The sequence below is a fragment of the Epinephelus lanceolatus genome, chromosome 9, assembly GCF_041903045.1.
Source record: "Epinephelus lanceolatus isolate andai-2023 chromosome 9, ASM4190304v1, whole genome shotgun sequence".
In the NCBI taxonomy this organism is placed as follows: domain Eukaryota; kingdom Metazoa; phylum Chordata; class Actinopteri; order Perciformes; family Serranidae; genus Epinephelus; species Epinephelus lanceolatus.
The window spans coordinates 32,989,754-33,009,338 of NC_135742.1; the positions used below are offsets into that span (position 1 = coordinate 32,989,754).

General features: G+C 41.2%; 1 protein-coding gene across 2 annotated transcripts in view; it reads right to left on the reverse strand.

Annotated features, from left to right (window-relative positions):
* Positions 1 to 272: 272 nt before the first annotated feature.
* slc15a4 (solute carrier family 15 member 4) overlaps positions 273 to 19,585 on the reverse strand; it is a 37,139-nt gene continuing 17,826 nt past the window's right edge. For both annotated transcript variants that reach the window (XM_078170861.1, XM_033619762.2), the window contains exon 9: positions 273 to 2,262. In XM_078170861.1, coding sequence (XP_078026987.1) covers positions 2,111 to 2,262 — 152 coding nt within the window. In that variant the 3' untranslated portion in view covers positions 273 to 2,110. The remainder of the gene's footprint in view (positions 2,263 to 19,585) is intronic.

Here is a 19,585-nt window from a genome sequence, read left to right on the forward strand (position 1 = left end):
TTTGAGCAACAGCTCTAGAGCCAGCAAAAATCCACTGGATGTTTTTTTTAAGCTGAGAGATGAGCAGGGAGAACCAGACACTCATAAGATGAAGGCAAGTTTACCACAGTTCATTTACACACACTACCCACATTGTTATAATAAAAAGCTGGGCAAAAATTGGCAAAATATCCCTTTAAGTTACAGCAGGTAAAGTGATGTGACAGATGTCTGCACAAGCTTTGCAAGTCAAGCCTAATGTAGACAACAGCTGAAAATGACAGACCCCATTCTCAATTTAATAAACTTTAATGGCAACAAATATAACCACAAAACAATTTTCCAGTTCTGCAGCATTATGAAAACAGAATATCATTCCAAAATAAACGCAATAAATCTTTTTGATGAGGACTGAACTGACAAAGCAAGTATATATATATAATATGCAATAAAACAAGGAACATCCATTTATCCGACCAATTAAACACAAACTGAAATCACTCTAACAGGAGTCACATACCGTCAGTGAGATAGCTTCTTGCTTTTAATGTGCTGTTACAAATGTAACTTTATTTACACCACAGGGTAAACACAGTTCTGAGCTCCCAAAGGCAGTTTTTACATTTCCTGGAGAATTATGTCACTCGGCACTATTCCTCGAGCCCTGAGAGTTTTAATAAAATTCAGTACCTTGTGCTCCACCTATTCTCAGAGTTGAAGGAACACACACACACACACACACACACACACACACAAGCATTTTGTTTTAACAGAATAAAGCTAAAACAAATGCTTCACAGTCTAATAAATACAACAAAACAGAAACTGTTTTTTTTTTTGTTTTTTTTTTTTTTTAAGATTTTCTGGCAAAGCTGCAAAGCCACGATAACACTGCAAAATGTCCCTGACAACAAATACTGCATAAGTTTTTGCTAAATCTAAATATAAAGAAGATGTCAATGAGAATGTGCTACATTCTTCATTTTTTATATATAATAAGTCTGCGCTCTTATTTAATCACGTCCAAGTGTTAATGCAGGGGATATTCTAAGAGCTATACTCAAGGTTGCCTGCTGAGCTTAAGGTTAGCTTCTAATTAGTTGTTTGTCATGCGGGCATGCGGTTTTGCAGCTTGACCAGAAATTAAAAACCGCTCTGAAGCTTCATAGGAGTCATGGAGTATTTTTAGCACGAGGAGTTCAGATCATTATTCATGTATGGTTCTGTTTGAGGATTTATAACAGATTTATGAGATGGATTTATGTGGATTTACAGTATGTAATCACAGGCAGTGGTAACAAATGTGGGAGATTGTTATTCTCAGTATTAGATTTGAATAATAGATTAGTTAAATCTACGTGTGTTTATTTGTATTCTCCTCAAACAAAAGCTCTATTCTGTCTCTACACTAACAGCAATGATTTCACTTGCACATAAAAATTACCCTCTGAGTTAAAACAAATTCCCATTTAACGTGATCATAATAATGTTACTGCATTGGTATCTGAAGCTCCCCGGAAGCCAAACAGGGGTAAACATGATCAAGAAATAATGTTAACACTCAAGCACATTTAATGCACAAATTTCAGACTGTGGATGGAAGTCCAGAGATCATTTAAATACTTATGTATCATACCAGGGTCAGTAAAATGGTTAGCAAAAACATTAAGTCCAAAAATAAGACTTTGTTAGAAAATAAAAAGTAAAAACCTAACTATAAAAACAACTGAGCATTGTTCATGATTCGAAAATATCTTGATATCATATTTTTTATGGTACCACTCCTCAAGTCAAGTGCAAATGATCAAAGGAAGGCAACAGGAGTAAACACACAGGAGTGAGGGAGTGCAGTAGACATGATTCAAATATGGCTCCCGCATTCATTTCTATACTCTCAGAGGCACCAGTGATGTAAAACCATTATTGGTATAAAAACAGGATAAGAGTTGCCAGTTAAAAGCTAAAATAAACATAAATACAAAACATGAAAAGATCATTTGTGACTGACAGAGGTAAACCAAACATCTGTAGGATTTGATTAGTAAATACCTCCTCCACAGGGTCTTTGGGCACTGAGCGATACAACTGGAAAAGGCAGGTACGGTGAGGGGGATATGGGGAGGTGTGTAGGTCAAGAGGAGGTATGTCTCTGCCTTTGGCTTCCTGGTTTGGCCCTCTGCTTGTCATACTTAAAAGAGACAATAAGGAAGACCAGCAAGGTGACGCCCTGGATCCCAGCCAGGAGGAAGAAGTAGTAGTGCAGAGAGCAGTCATTGATATTGCCTGGAAAGAGAGAAAACAAGGACATTACTATAATAGAGTATGTCACACCTTAGCTAAGACTCCAAACAGCTGAGACGCAAGACTGGCATTCAGGTGACGTTTGAAAACTGCGAGCTGCACGGCAAAATGACAAATATGGAAATTTGGAGAACAAAAGTGTCAGTCGCGACATATTCAGAAGGCCGACAGCAGGAGGGTTCTTTTATCACAAAGTGCTGCTACGTGTTGAAAGAATACCAAAGGCAAAGGTAAACGGCCACAAGCTCGCAAGTGTGGCAGGTTGCTGTGTTTTCGGGAGACATAAAAGCCGGGCTTGAAGTGAGCATGGCAGGGAAACGCGATGCTGTCAGGAATTAGGATTCAGCGGAGGGGCTTGTTACTTCTCATCTCACCATGGTGAGACCTTCTGAAAGCGAAGACAGTTGACCCCGGTCCTCTGCGCTGATACACAAAGGCGGTATTGATGATTGGGGGACTGAAGCATCAGAAAAAAACAGAGCAATATGGGCCCTCAGCTGTGATTCGAGCCGGGGAGTCTTTTATCAGTATTAAAGGACGATTTGTTTCCTCGTGGGAATGAAAATGCAATAAAAGCGAGGAAAAAATAAACTGATGCTTCCACTGTGATTTGCTGTGTGACTTCTGCACAGGAGGGAGGGGAAGACATACAAACAGTGCTGAGATTGACACAACTGAGGACATACAGTAAATTTCAAGCCACCCATTTTTTTCCTTCTGGATCTGCAGACTTCAACCAGCAGCCTTTAAACTCTAACTGTCCCAACATTTGCTGTGATTGAAGTGGTCGTCCTCATTCAGCAACAAAGCTCAAGAGGAAAGCTCTGAACAAATTCTGTTTTCGCCCTGCTAGGGTTTTACACCAAGGGCGAAACAAGAACAATTCTCTCCACTGTTCAAGTATGGAGACAATTGAAATGGCATTAGAGCAGCTTTTGTCCTCTTGACCAATGTCAAGCAGACCAATTGACTTTGCAGGCAAACAGCATGAGATGAGGCTGTTTACTACTTTACTGGAGGAGGAGGAGACATTTTGGGGTGAGCTGGCTGTTGAAGGGTGCCTTACACAGAGCAGAGGAGGGATTCTTTTTTCTTTCTACTACAACATATTCAAGACCATGTCTTTTCCTTTATGCAAACGGCTCCATGTCAGGCACAGTTTCACAAGTGGACAGAGATACCTATAGCTTACATCCTACATTATCGTTAAATGAGTAAATGTGAAGCCCTGGAGCAATCCTCGGAAAGCTCCCATTAGCTTCTCCATGTGGAGCTGTCACACCGGATAAAGAGCCAGAGAAAGAGAAATAGGCTTGATTTTAATTATATATGGGAGCAATTCTCATTTCAAGTTCTGCCTATTCACATGGCAGTAAATGTGTGTGCGTGTGTGTATGCACATATTCAAGTACAGCCTTATTACACATGTCAATTTAAAGTCAACAGCCCCCTGGGTCAAGATGATGCTTACGGACCAATAGGACTGAATCATTTTGTAATAAAGTCATCGTGATGCAGGTACACCACGATGTACTGTTTTTCTGCAGTTCCTAAAACTTGTTAAGACTTTACTTTTGGAGGGAAAACACAGCACAGTTGAGGTACTGAAACAAACCAGGGCTTGAACAGCTGAATGTGTTGTACACAAACCCTTTTAGAAAGAAGTGCAAAGCGGTAGGTCCCGGGGGCACGAACTGTGTGGGTGTCTCCAAGCGCACCTGCTATTTTGGTTCATGTATGTGCAGCAGCGCAAAGTGCACAAGGGGCTGGCTGAAGTTCAATATAGATCAGAGGGTGTGGTGATTAATAAATACACTCTCAGCCAGTCATATCGCTGGTCTTATCGCTCTGAAACAGCTGTTCCAATCACAGTGACGCATGATATCAATAGCTCAACAAATGGAAAGACGCTTCTCCAGGAAATCTTGCTGTTGCCTGGATGGTGCAGAGCAGCACACAGGACCAAACATCTGCAGTCAGAAGCAGGTGGTGTGGGTTTTTTTAACAGTGAAATTAGCACAATGAGGATTAATTTTTATAATTACAAAGCTTATATCATCATAAAAGATGGTGAAGCAGCTCATATGATCATCAATCCTCACTATTTCAGTCACTATATTTCACGTTGTAGATGGTTACTTTGCATCTTGAAGCAACTACAAGGAGTTTTTAACTGATTATGGAAAAGTCTCCATTAAATACTAATGCCTCTATGTAACCTACATAAGCATTAACATTAACATCCCTGGGTCTACCTCCTCTGTGGTAGTATAGGTAAGGTAAAGGAGGTTGTTCGGTTAGTGCAGGGAGCAGTGAGACCTGGCATTAGGGGAGTGTCTCTGGGACGCCAGAGATCACTGTCTAGCCTCCTGGAGGTGTCGTGGGACTAACTAGACGAAACACCGGTGAAAGGAGGTTCCCACCCAATGACCCCAAAGACATGTTAGTTATCACTGCTCACGGGTCTGTATAGTTAAGCCTTGCCATAATAGCTTATCGTAGGGCTTAGGAGGATTATTCACTGAGTGCTGATCCCTTTTTTTTTTTTTTTATTAGAGCACAAACTTCTTGTGTTTATTTGAATACATTGGTCGATTATTCAATAGATAGAGAGAATTGCAGGAATTTCAAGGATTCAAAACTGATTCTAAATCTGCCTCCTAGACAGGTATGCAATATATCTATTTTATTCATTAAATACATCACAAGATGTGCTTTTACACCAATATCTAAATTTATGTTGGAGGCAAAATACAGTTATTAATCTTACCTAGCCACAAACAAATACATTACCTCATTGCTATGCATTCTGCAAACAGCTGTTTATATTAAAAAAAAGCATTAAAAAGAAGGTGATACTGTCTTTCTCTTGCTTCTGAAACAAATGCATGCGTTAGCCAGATTCACATCTGGTGTTACTCGTGGAAACACTACCACCTTTGACCACAGAGGCTGCCAAAATCAACACAAAATGAGGGTTCCTTGCAGTTGCTTTAAAATGTTGCACAGCACAGCTTTGTAATGGTGGTCACTGTGCCACCAAGAAAATAGGCTCCTGAACGTATGCAGATGTTTAGCGGGTTTAATGTGTACTATGCTCAGCAACTTAGCTAAATGTGTTAGCATGACAACATTTTACATTTTCTTGGACAGAAAAACTATCCTTTAAAGTAAACCTTCTTTTTAACCCAAACAAATATCAATATATTAAGCCAAAATAAATATTCAGTTGTTATTATTACTGAAAACTTAATTCTCCATATACTATGTTGAATTGTTTGTTTGTCCATAGACAATTATTGGCATGTTTAGCTGACTTCTGTGCACTGACTAAAACACTGTTTTGGTTACACTAGCAATTAACTAGAATTAGTTTAATGGAAAAGAACTAACTGAACTTCATGTGCATTTCCCCTATAATTGATACCAAATTAAAGAGTTATTTCCAGAAAACATCTCAGGAAATCATTTAAAAATTATAAAGCAGCAAAAAAAAATTGTTTCTAAATTTTGACAAGCTGGTGGAGGAGAAGTGGAGGGACCTTCAAAGTATTAAGGATTCATCCTCTATGAATGATAGATGTCTCTGCAAAATTTCATGTCATCAATCTATTAGTTGTTGAGATATTTCAGTCTCGACCGACCAGTGTTGGCATCCTAAGGTTATATTACTGACCCTAATCTACGAATTAAATAAGAGGTCAAGGGGAACCGAGGCCAAATATTGTTCCTTCATAGTGTAAAGTGCGATGATACTCTATAAATATCTGGCCATATGCCAAAACATTACATATAAACTTAACTAAATTAGACTCCGTAATGCTAATGTAACTGCTGTCATTAAAACATGCCAGTGTTTCACACCAAAGGCCTGTATAACATCCAACTCACTGCAGTAGTGTCAGCAGTGTCACAACGTATCTCCAACTATCATAGAAACCTTCATGTTCTTGTGCATGATTTAACAGGGCGTCCTCTGCTGCTGATCAAAGAGCAGGATTAAGTCATTTGAAACAAGGGATCCCGGTGCTTTGCATGATCACTTGCAATCAGTAGAGCAGATCACACTCTGTAAAGTTACCACATGTACCGTGCATATAAATAATTCTTTTTTCAGTCTCTTCTGTTGTGCGCATGGTCTTGTGAATTAGAAATCGAGGAGAATAAAGAAACACCATCCTGTTCACTGGGCCATCTCTATAGCTTGAAACCTTTGATCTCAAAACAGAGAGCTGGCTGATGACTGTGAACTTCTGCCAGAGCACTAATGAAATGAGTGGCAAATGGAAAACCTGATACTTTGACCTCCGTCGCGGTTTTAACTAATTTTGTTGTCGTCTTAATCTGGTCAAAAGTTTAAATTGTGAGAAAAAAAAAAATCAAGAACCAAAGCAGTGTTTGAATAATTCATGAAGTGCAAAACAATGTGCTTGACAGGAGAGCATGGGAGGAAAAGGGAAGTGCATTTGCAGCGAGGGTGCTTGTATTTTCAATCGATAATTCCCCTTAACAGATAGTAAACCAAGAGTCTGCCTCTGCAGTCTTAATTAACAGAGCAGTATCGCTTACAAAAAAACAAGGAACGCAGCATACAAATTATGTCGAGGGAATATCCAGAGCATTTAGTAAAATATGATCTGTTTAAAGCAGAAAATGGACAGTATGAAAATAAGTGCAGGATTTAGAGCAACAACAACACTCTGAGTTTGCTCTCAAGCAGGCACTTAAAGTCAGCATGAGGCATGTAACAAATCCTGATTTTAGGGCATTTTTCCTCCTCTGCTGAAGAAAATGTTGTTACCGCAGCCTTAGGATTATTCTGACCGATGACTTGATCTCAACCTTTGTTTCTGATTTAAAAACTTCTCTTAACTAGGACCCACGGATTACAAAAACAGGGCTGGCAAAAAAAGAAACATCTAGTTTTTTAGAACAGTCTGGGAAATTGTGCAAGGTTTCAGTTTTGTAATGGTTCTTGCTCTACTTTCATTATACATTAAGTTAGGCTCTACCTTCTCCTTTCAGCCTCCGCCCCCCAGGGCCCACTTGGCTGCTAACCACTTTCAGAAATATGGAAGGCTAATTACAGCAGCAAAAGACTAAACAAGGACTTGCTGTAAAACACATTAATGAAGGCCCATAAATATTTGACAGTTATTTTAAAGGCAAATTCTTAGCGGGGGGGGGGGGGGGGGGGGGGGGGGGGGGGGGGGGGGGTATAGTGCAAACCAATCAGAGCGCAAGAGTCATTGTTACACAATTTCTGGAGATTTCCACATTTGGTCCTGTTTTACAGCTCTGAGTTAGTAAATGTTGTGATTACACTGAATGCACCAGGGGAAGGGGTCAGCCATCTAATATCTGAGTGGTGTACACTTGCAGGACAATTTACCTGCGAGTGGGTTTGAGCAGACCGTGTGAGTCCATATGAAACGGGTCAATATCAATTTAACGTTTGAAAATGGATCAATTGATCTAGACCTTCAGTGCAACGACCCAACATTTTAATGCTTCAGTGCATTCAATGCCATCCTCTGCCTCAGAATGAAATCAGAGAGGGAATCAATGCATGTTTGTTTCAGCTATAAATATAGTTATTTTCTGCAGCTCCCCTCTCGCTCATAAAAAGTTTATGATTGATGCTTGAATTTTATAAATGGCCACAAGACGCTAACTATTTCTACATGCCCTCCGCTGCCTCTGACATGTCTAACACGCACACCAAAAATTACATTTTCAAATAGAGCCCTTTCAGACAGAATAAGAGTTCATGTTAAATTTGCCGGATCTGACATTAAAGGCTTCCATTAAAACACTGACATTTCACTGAGTGTGATCCAACACTTCACGAGCAGGATGTGCGAATGTCAGCTCGCTCTGGATGTCTGAACACGTCCCAGACATCTGATATAAGATCAGTCAGGACTTGAACACTGGTCAAAGAAAAAGGCTGTTTCCCGTCATGTGATCGGTGCAGCTCACAAAAAAAAACAAAAAAACATTCACTTTGAGTGAATGATACTCTCACAATGGCAGAGAAAAATTAAATGCAACAAAAGGCATTTTCTAGAGACAAAAAGCTCCTCATGTGTAAAGGATAATGCTTGTGAAGAAGGCAAAGGTTGATCTTTGATTGACTTGGCTTATGCAGCCTCTGACAGGAAAGGATGAGATGGTGTTATATACCGGGCCTATAAAAATATCAAATAAAAGAGTGTGATGGATGACTACTCAACCAGATGTAACCATAGCGGGAAACGATGTGCTGTGGGATTTGGAGGATCAATGATTTCAACACATCAGCTCAGGATGTTTTAAGTTTGAGAGCAGATGTGGCTGAAAGTACTGTATAACAATTTTCACCACTGCTTTGCAGACTGATGCCATGGGGCTTTCAGTCACACGTGGTTGTTCACTCCGACACGCCAAATGGGAAAGACATTCACTTATGGAGACTCAAAATTCCAAGAACAAGAGGCTGGCATGAGAGAACTTAGAAGAGCCAGCTTTTTCTTTGGTAATGTTCTTCATTAAATGAGTCTGTGAGGCACATAAACATACACATGTTAACAGGGTGCCAATTTAACTTTCTTGTCAAATGGCTGAATGGATTGTGAGTGAAGCAGATCTACTAGTCAATTGAATATTTTACCAGGTAGTGATTGGTGCTAGTGGCTGGCAAGTAGATGGTGCTAATTTGTATTCTGCATGTATAGCTCACAATTAGGATTATGCTACACATGCAACTTATAAATGTTTCTTATAGTTGTTATGTTGACACATCTGGAACCTTAATTCTCAGTTGAAGAATGCCTGCAATAGGGCTGAAACTAAAATTATTCTCATTATGAATTAATGTTTAAACCTTTCTTGTGCATGAGGTGTAAATTGGAGATTAACTGCATACACTATGCTAAATATTTCAAATGGAAAATTCCCTAAAGTTATTGGCTTACTTTTATAGTGCTTCATTATGTACAACTCAATAGAATAGCTGAACCAATGACAGTTTCATTCTGAGGGACTCTAAAAAACAGGATGGGTGTGGTTTGTGAGTGTAAATGTATGGTAAGGTTTATTTACAAAGCTTGTAGTATTAAGCATAATAGGCTGAATAATACACATTACAAATATGAGGATATACAGAATATACTATTCATGTTTTACTATAATTTGTATATTAAGTCTCCAACCTGTATACATGGAAACTGAGAGTCTACGGAGCTTTATCCCTGTCTTTATTCAAGAGAGTGGTCTATCAGTTTGAGAGCATTATTTATTGATTTCACGTTCAAAAACCCTGCCCTCGCACTCAAATAGCCTCTGCTTGCACTTGGATCTACTCTGTTTCTGCTCAAACTGTGTACTTGCACTCAGATAAAATGTTGTACGCACACAGATACCATGTTGCACGCACTCAGATACCATTTGCTCGCACAGATTTCCTGCTCAAGCTTCGGCTTTTCTCCTCGCGCTCAAACTGTTTCTGTGCTCTTGTGGAATTTCTGCTCTCAGATTTCTGCCCTGCGCTTGGATTTTTTTGTGTAACAACCCTGTCAAAATCCCCCAACCAATAGAATGCCAGATTTACTGTTGACCAATGAAATGATCCTTGCCTCCTTGTGGGCGCGCTCGTCTTAGTTTTACAGCGTCCTGTCCGGGCAGGTACTCTTTAACCTGGTTCATCCACTCCCACCCTCCAGGGAAAGCCCTGTAAATTAAATGTTCTTCCCTTGCTTTCTTTACCACCTTTGGAATAAAGGGACTATTAATTTATACACGTGTGCCATATATATATATATATATATATATATATATATATATGATATCTTTAAATTTAATACTCTTTTGTCCCAGCTCATCAAACGTCTCTGTTACGTCGGCTTTGGGTCGACCATAGATATATATACATAGATGCCGCACCCTGGCTTGTGGGATGCGTCAATACCGCCGGCATCTTGCCTAGGTGCTCTGACCGGTTCAGACCTGTGTCAGACTCGGCAGAAATGCCACATTTTTGCTCTGCATTTGGGTGTACGAACGAGAGAAGTGTGAAAACCAAGCAGAAAGGAATGGCATTTCACAGGTAAGAAGTTGTTTTACAATATTTTACTGTTAAGAACATGTTTAATGAGATATATATCTGAAAAAGTGATCCTTCTTTTAAGCTAATAAAGTAACTGTCCTGACCTGGTCCTAATGCCAAATTAAGCTAACGCTATGTCACACAACTTAAAGAAAAAAGGTTAACATTTATATAATATTACTTAAAATTATGATGCTTTGTCAAACAGCTATGTCGGTGTATGTGTTATTCCAAATTGTCAACTATCTGTTTCATGGCACCAACATAACATAACGCAGTATAACGTTAGTAGTTAACTTGTGGCCTGAATTGTAACTACAAATTATGTGGAACTGCGTTTTTCTGACACTTATTTTGTGTGTAGTTTCCCAAAAAACACAGATTGGAGACGGGCATGGGTAGCAGCAGTGAGGAGAAAGGACTTTGCCCCGAGTGACTCCTCAGTCATCTGTAGCTGTCACTTACGACCTGAGGACTTCGACAGGACTGGGCAGACTGCTAAAAATAATTCTAGCTACTGTACACTGTATTTTTTGTAAATATGACCTAATAATGTAAACAGTTATGTGTCCAGGCTCCCATGAGCACTGTGGTGTTATACATATGAGATTAAAGCAAAATGTTGTGTAAACATGCAGCTCTAAGTCATTTATTTGCACTTGTACAAAACCAACATTTGTTAATCAGAATGTGTAACTACACTGCAGCTCGGCACAACCCTGCTGATACACTATTTTTTGCACATTGTGTGAAATGTGAATAAACATTTATAATCAAAATTAATAATTAAATGACATCATGGTGGGCATTGTACATCTAGTAAGAAAAAATAATATTTATTACATGGGGAAAGTTTAGTTTAAATGTGTTGTAGAACTATTAATGTTACTTTATCTATATAAGATCAAATATTTTGGTATGAGAAGCTGCATTTTTTATTTAACCAAGTATCCTGTATCATAATTACATGTCTGATGATTGTAACAAACCAAACCGCATGAAAATCGGTTGAGAATTCAGCGAGTAATGATGATTTTAATCATAAATAATCTCCTGCCTCAATAGACATACATGCATTAGGCAGCGCGGCTCCACCTGGGCAAGATGGCGGCCGCGTTGACGTATCGCTCCAACGAGGAGCACCGTTGAATGCGGCATCTACGTATATATATCTATGTGGGTCGACCCAGTGCCGTAGAATATACCCGCCCACATAAGGAAGTCGCCACAGAAGGCAGAATTTCATCTCCTCGGTGTTTGTTTGGAACTGAGCTCGCAGGACACAGCATCTCATCGCAGTTGGTTTCAGGTAAGCTAACTGGAATAAATTGGCAGAAAATAGCTTTGTTGTTTATTCTGTGACCGTTAAAAGAGGTTCCTGGTGAGTGGCGAGGCACGACTGGGTGTATATAGCACAGGTCCCCACCAGCTAACGTTATCTTTCGTTAGCTGTTAGCTAGTTTAGCTCATGTTAGCTAACAGGCTACAACTGTGGTGTTTTCATTTTATTTTCCCTAGCTGACGTTATCTATTATCCCACCAGAACACTGCGCTCTGAGAACGCAGGGTTACTCGTGGTCCCTAAAGTCTCCAAAAGCAGATCAGGAGCCAGAGCCTTCAGCTATCAGGCTCCTCTCCTGTGCAATCATCTTCCTGTTACGGTCCGGGAGGCAGACACCGTCTCCACATTTAAGACTAGACTTAAGACTTTCCTCTTTGATAAAGCTTATAGTTAGGGCTGGCTCAGGCTTGCCCTGTACCAGCCCCTAGTTAGGCTGACTTAGGCCTAGTCTGCCGGAGGACCCCCTATAATACACCGGGCTCCCTCTCTCTCCCTCTCTCTCTCTCTCTCTCTCTCTCTCTCTCACTCTCATCCTATTACTGCATCTTGCTAACTCGGCCATTCTAGATGTCACTAACTCGGCTTCTTCTCCGGAGCCTTTGTGCTCCACTGTCTCTCAGATTAACTCATACCGCAGCGGTGCCTGGACAGTGTGACGTGTGTGGTTGTGCTGCTGCCGTGGTCCTGCCAGATGCCTCCTGCTGCTGCTGCCATCATTAGTCATTAGTCATACTTCTACTGTTATTATACACATATGACTATTGTCACACAAGTATACTGTCAGATATTAATACATACTTTCAACATATTGTACCACAGTAGCCAGAACTATAACTATAATATTATTACTTTCATTAATGTTGTTGTAAGCTACTGTCATTACCTGCATCTCTCTCTCTCTCTCTCTCTCTCTCTCTCTCCCTCTCTCTCTGTCTCATTGTGTCATATGGATTACTGTTAATTTATTATGCTGATCTGTTCTGTACAACATCTATTGCACGTCTGTCTGTCCTGGAAGAGGGATCCCTCCTCAGTTGCTCTTCCTGAGGTTTCTACCGTTTTTTTCCCCCGTTAAAGGGGTTTTTTTTTGGGGAGTTTTTCCTTATCCGCTGTGAGGGTCTTAAGGACAGAGGGATGTCGTATGCTGTAAAGCCCTGTGAGGCAAATTGTGATTTGTGATATTGGGCTTTATAAATAAAACTGATTGATTGATCTGCTCATCTGGTTATCGTGAGCACTTGTTTGGAGTTAAAGTGGAAGTGCCCCGTGCTGCCACCCGTGGTCCCGGGCAGGGCTCGAGACTTGGGATCCACTCACCTATGGTCCCGCCCCGGCCTGACCTCCGCGGCCTGGACGGATGCTCAAGTGCGGCTAGAGGAGCGGAGAGGAGCGCGGAGGTCAGGCCGGGCGGGCCGACACTGTGTATCCTAGAACGGGTGCTCAATTGTGTGTGAGAGGAACGGAGAGGACCGTGGAGGTCAAATAGTGAAATTTAAGGATGCATTCGGTATGTTGTTAATGTGATTTTATGGGCAATTTATCAGTCGAGGTCTCCTCCTCTGCAAAGCAAACTGACCCGGTGGCTACAGGTAATAGCGCAGTTTTGAAACCACTGTTTTTCCGAGATGAAGGACTGATTGTTGAGCTGCTGTAAACAGTTAACGGAGTTAACGCCGGATCTCGTTATTTAACCGTTTCAACAATACATTAAGGAGAGTGACGGACCCAAAGCCTTCAATCTGGCTAAAATACAGCTGAAATGCTAACAAAAAAAAAAATAAAATACAGTGGTGAAGTTGGGATTTGTTTCTTGAAGTTATGTGCTCATCGTCTTTTCTGTGTCTTGCAGGCTGCCAGGAGAAGCAGACTGGCCATCAGATATTGTTTGTGGAAATTTGAAAATAAAGTTTGTGAAACTGACTTTTGTCTCTTCATTGTGCACACTTAAGGCCCGAACATACTCGGGCGGAACATACGCGGAACGGACTCAGCGGAGGTCCGCAAGGCCTGTGCGCGCAAAGCTCAGATTTTACGACCGCGCGGACTCCGCTCCGCGCACCAGTGACTGCTCGGCATGTATTTTTCACATCGCGGGGATTTTTCACGGACATTTTTACAGTAAACTACAAAGCGGAAGTGCGCTCGACTATGGAAGCCCGAATGACTGCGGACATTCCTCGCGGAGTCCATTCCGCTTATAGTACGCCCGAGTATGTTCGGGCCTTTACACACGAAATAGGGTAACAGTCAGCTATTTTTGAATGTTAGCATTGATTTCTCACATTGAACCGTGAAATATTTGTAGTTTGAAAAGTCCGACCTAAATGAATAATGGTCGTAGATAACGAAGCATATGAATACGTTTGAACGTCGCGTGGTGGTCATTTTCGATTAAAGGCCGGCGTCTCAGCGACGTCTTGGCAATGAGCAAACACTCTCCCTGCTACGTGTTAACGATCTAAACTTGATACATCGGGCCAACATCGGCCAGATGTGCTATCTGGGGTGAGTGCTGATATAGAGTATAACATCACTGGGACTTGTAACAGTAAAATCACTCCGCTCACAGGTGTTATAAATATAAATACAACCGTTAATTAACCAACTGTCACACTTGCTACATTGATGCAAACTGACACTATAGCGTTACACCAAGAAGATGGATATTTTCCCTAAAATTACATTTGATTAAATTATGAGTGGTCGTCAGGAGAGGACGAGGAAAAGGAAAGCCAGGACTCTTCTGAGCAGACCTCCAGGTGTGTTTGAATCTGGCCGTGCCAACATCCAGGTTTGAACTGGACGAAGTTACACAGATGTTGATCAATGAAAATACAAAGTAGCTTGTGAGATCCTGGCATGTGTGCTGCGTTGCCTGGAAACAGACTGGGGGAACTTATTTTTCGCAGAGCTACATAATATACTTAAATCATTTATTTCATCACCTTTTGTTAACATTTCCTTACTCAGCATTGCTGTTTAAGCTGTTGTTGAACTGCTGTAGGCTATAAAAGCAATATCTCATTTGAAGTCGTGACGTTGTACTGTATATCGTCACACGGCTGTAATTGTCTTCGACACTCGGCCTGCGGCCTATATATATATATATATATATATATATATATATATATATACAGTACAGGCCAAAAGTTTGGACACACCTTCTCATTCAATGCGTTTTCTTTATTTTCATGACTATTTACATTGTAGATTCTCACTGAAGGCATCAAAACTATGAATGAACACATGTGGAGTTATGTACTTAACAAAAAAAGGTGAAATAACTGAAAACATGTTTTATATTCTAGTTTCTTCAAAATAGCCACCCTTTGCTCTGATTACTGCTTTGCACACTCTTGGCATTCTCTCCATGAGCTTCAAGAGGTAGTCACCTGAAATGGTTTCCACTTCACAGGTGTGCCTTATCAGGGTTAATTAGTGGAATTTCTTGCTTTATCAATGGGGTTGGGACCATCAGTTGTGTTGTGCAGAAGTCAGGTTAATACACAGCCGACAGCTCTATTGGACAACTGTTAAAATTCATATTATGGCAAGAACCAATCAGCTAACTAAAGAAAAACCAGTGGCCATCATTACTTTAAGAAATGAAGGTCAGTCAGTCTGGAAAATTGCAAAAACTTTAAATGTGTCCCCAAGTGGAGTCGCAAAAACCATCAAGCGCTACAACGAAACTGGCACACATGAGGACCGACCCAGGAAAGGAAGACCAAGAGTCACCTCTGCTTCTGAGGATAAGTTCATCCAAGTCACCAGCCTCAGAAATGGCAAGTTAACAGCAGCTCAGATCAGAGACCAGATGAATGCCACACAGAGTTCTAGCAGCAGACCCATCTCTAGAACAACTGTTAAGAGGAGACTGCGCCAATCAGGCCTTCATGGTCAAATAGCTGCTAGGAAACCACTGCTAAGGAGAGGCAACAAGCAGAAGAGATTTGTTTGGGCCAAGAAACACAAGGAATGGACATTAGACCAGTGGAAATCTGTGCTTTGGTCTGATGAGTCCAAATTTGAGATCTTTGGTTCCAACCGCCGTGTCTTTGTGAGACGCAGAAAAGGTGAACGGATGGATTCCACATGCCTGGTTCCCACTGTGAAGCATGGAGGAGGAGGTGTGATGGTGTGGGGGTGTTTTGCTGGTGACACTGTTGGGGATTTATTCAAAATTGAAGGCACACTGAACCAGCATGGCTACCACAGCATCCTGCAGCGACATGCCATCCCATCCGGTTTGCGTTTAGTTGGACGATCATTTATTTTTCAACAGGACAATGACCCCAAACACACCTCCAGGCTGTGTAAGGGCTATTTGACCAAGAAGGAGAGTGATGGAGTGCTGCGGCAGATGACCTGGCCTCCACAGTCACCGGACCTGAACCCAATCGAGATGGTTTGGGGTGAGCTGGACCGCAGAGTGAAGGCAAAGGGGCCAACAAGTGCTAAACACCTCTGGGAACTCCTTCAAGACTGTTGGAAAACCATTTCAGGTGACTACCTCTTGAAGCTCATGGAGAGAATGCCAAGAGTGTGCAAAGCAGTAATCAGAGCAAAGGGTGGCTATTTTGAAGAAACTAGAATATAAAACATGTTTTCAGTTATTTCACCTTTTTTTGTTAAGTACATAACTCCACATGTGTTCATTCATAGTTTTGATGCCTTCAGTGAGAATCTACAATGTAAATAGTTATGAAAATAAAGAAAACGCATTGAATGAGAAGGTGTGTCCAAACTTTTGGCCTGTACTGTATATATATATATATATGCCGGTGACTGTTGAAAAATAACTCCCGACAGGGGAAGAGGGTGGGAGTGGATGAACCCGGTTAAAGAGTACCCGCCCGGACAGGACGCTGTAAAACTAAGGCGAGCGCGCCCACAAGGAGGCAAGGATCATTTCATTGGTCAACAGTCAATCTGGCATTCTATTGGTTGGGGGATTTTGACAGGGTTGTTACACAAAAAAATCCAAGTGCAGGGCAGAAATCTGAGAGCAGAAATTCCACAAGAGCACAGAAACAGTTTGAGCACGAGGAGAAAAGCCGAAGCTCGAGCAGGAAATCTGTGCGAGCAAATGGTATCTGAGTGCGTGCAACATGGTATCTGAGTGCGTACAACATGGTATCTGAGTGTGAGCACACAGTTTGAGCAGAAACAGAGTAGATCCAAGTGCAAGCAGAGGCTATTTGAGTGTGAGGGCAGGGTTTTTGAACGTGAAATCAATAAATAATGCTCTCAAACTGATAGACCACTCTCTTGAATAAAGATAGGGATAAAGCTCCATAAGAGTCTGTCTTGTTAGACTGGTTGGACTGGGGTTTTATTGATGCAAGATGCACTGATATCAGAATACAGACTCCCTATCTTAGTGGATTTTTATTGTTGGACATAATTTAGTCCATCGAAATGCCAATAAAAATTAGCACTATTTAATTGTAACCATTGTCCAATATAAAGTTATAGTGGTTAATTTAAGCATTTATCAGCAGTGAGGTAAAAGTCATTTGAAAATCTGCAGGGAAGTCTAACGATAGTCGCGATTGCAGCTGTGCCAGAAGTACAAGGAGCAAAAATCTAAGTGTGTCTTTGTAAACAGATGATCACCAAAAAAATCATCTCTGTTTGATGGTACAGTTAATCTTGCCGGTTTTGCTGGCTTATCCAAGAAGTGATGTGATGGCCCAATGCAAGCCGACGAAAACGTGCACACACAACACTGTGTGAATCAGGACGCAAGACACCACCTCCGGGTGAAGTACCAAGTTTTTAAGGAGTCCCTGTCTTTTTAGGGCCACTAGTATCACCTTGATATCCTTCACATTTTTACAAAAAGATACACTTAATAAATAAAATCTCACATTTCCAAACACTTGCCTAAACAGAAACAAATGCACTACTCACTAAAACATGTACACTGTTAAAATTACACATGCATCTCACTTGCTTGCCGACAACAAAGCACACAATAGCAACGCATCCAACAGTTACATCCAACAGACAGCCTTCCTACACTTTAATTGGTCCTTCATTAGTTGCCTGCTAATAGGTTTAACTGAGTGGGGGATAAGTTAATGTTTGTAACTCTTTCCAGAACGAATTATCACATGGGGTATCAGGTGTGGGCCTCCCTGGGGGACAACCTTCCCTGCTGTTTTAACCAAACCAAGAACTTGACACTTGATTTTTCCAAACCTGCTGGTAATATCATAACAAAGGGCTGACTTGATGGAATCATCATGTGACACTTTACTGCTGCTGACTAACATTAGTCAGTGCAAGGCAAAGAGAGACAGAATGACGGCATGACAGGAGAGCTGAGCATCCACCAGTGTGATGCCAGACTAGCAGTGCCATCTCCATGTAACGCTCCAGGGACAGCTTTACTTAAGAGATCCGGGGCTATGTAATCAGACCCCCAGCCTGTGATTAATGTTGCTCATCTGTCTTCAGGCCCGTATAGCTCAGTACAACTTAGCACAGCTCACCCAAGATGCTGTTTACTGCACACCATTTTGCCTGCAGCCATGGAAATAAGTTGAATCCATTCCACCTAGAGAGCCATGAGATGTGGAAGAAGCTAACATCCAACAAACTGTGAAAAACAGCCACAAAAACAAACCGCATGATTCCTGACTGTACTTAATGCCTAAGCTTTGTGCTGTGTGTCTTTTATCAGTGGCCAGGAGGATGTTTTGTTCCATTTCTGCAGCTCACCTTTTAAATGACTTGTTTTGGAAAGCAAAAAGAAGTCTTATAGGCAATCCAGCTCTACTTTAACTGCCCCTCGAGTGAAGCAAGGCTGAGCAAAGGATGGATTTATGAAGCGTGCCAAGCATCTTCCAGTGCTAACATCATCAAAAGTACCTCCCTACCTGTCGGCACACTGTATTAATGAGCTATTAGGTGTTTGAGGGTAAACAATTTACAGTGTTGGCTTATTTACCGCATGCTCAGGGAAAAGTGCATCTGGGTTGGGAGCCTCCTCTCGCCAGGGAGCCCATCCATCTGCTGCCACCACCGTGCTATTTGTTCTACCTCTTGGACAGATTTACACAAACCTTTTGTCGTTAGGCTGACATGTCTATTTATTATGGGGAAACCCTCTTAAAACAAGAGAACTGCACAGGGTGTTGCCCCCATCCCCCTGCCCCTATGCATTTAATTTACAAACTCTTTAAGTGGATTTTAAATCAGCACAAGCTATGAGCATTCCTAAGGTACGCCCCTGAAAAAAAACTTTGTGCATTCTGAATCAATACCAACAATTCTATTACGAGTCCATACATACAGTCAATGTGCAAAGTCAATAGTGTACTCTACATGCAGTGAGCATCTAACAGCAGGCTTGACAGCTGTAATGCTCAATTCAGGGGGATTATGGACAGCCCTAAGAAAACTGTATGAGTAAAGATGAATCACCTTTGTGCAGGAGATATTTTGAAGAGTCGCATCATTCTTTAAGTTAAAGCACAGGAAAAAAATCATCTCATGTCTCACATGCAGAGTCATGAGTCCCATTATAGAGGTAGAAATGATTGATAAATAAAAACAGTTTGTTAAGCTTTAAACCTGTTAAATGTGATTGTTAGGGCAGCTGGAAACAACTGTTACAACACTGGCATATTGTTGTGTTTTAATATAATATGGCAAACAGCTGCCCATTAACACCTCCATCAGTTGTAGAGCAACATTAGCATTCATATGGAGCAGTGTTTCTGACCACCTGTTGATTATAAGTCTAAATTTACTCTCTTTTAAGCTCTGTTTAGTCTCCACCAACTCCTGAGGGAAATATCTGGCTCTTTAGCTGCTAGATGCTCAACTATTTTCCCCAGCTAGTCGTTAACTTTGCCTGTTTGGTG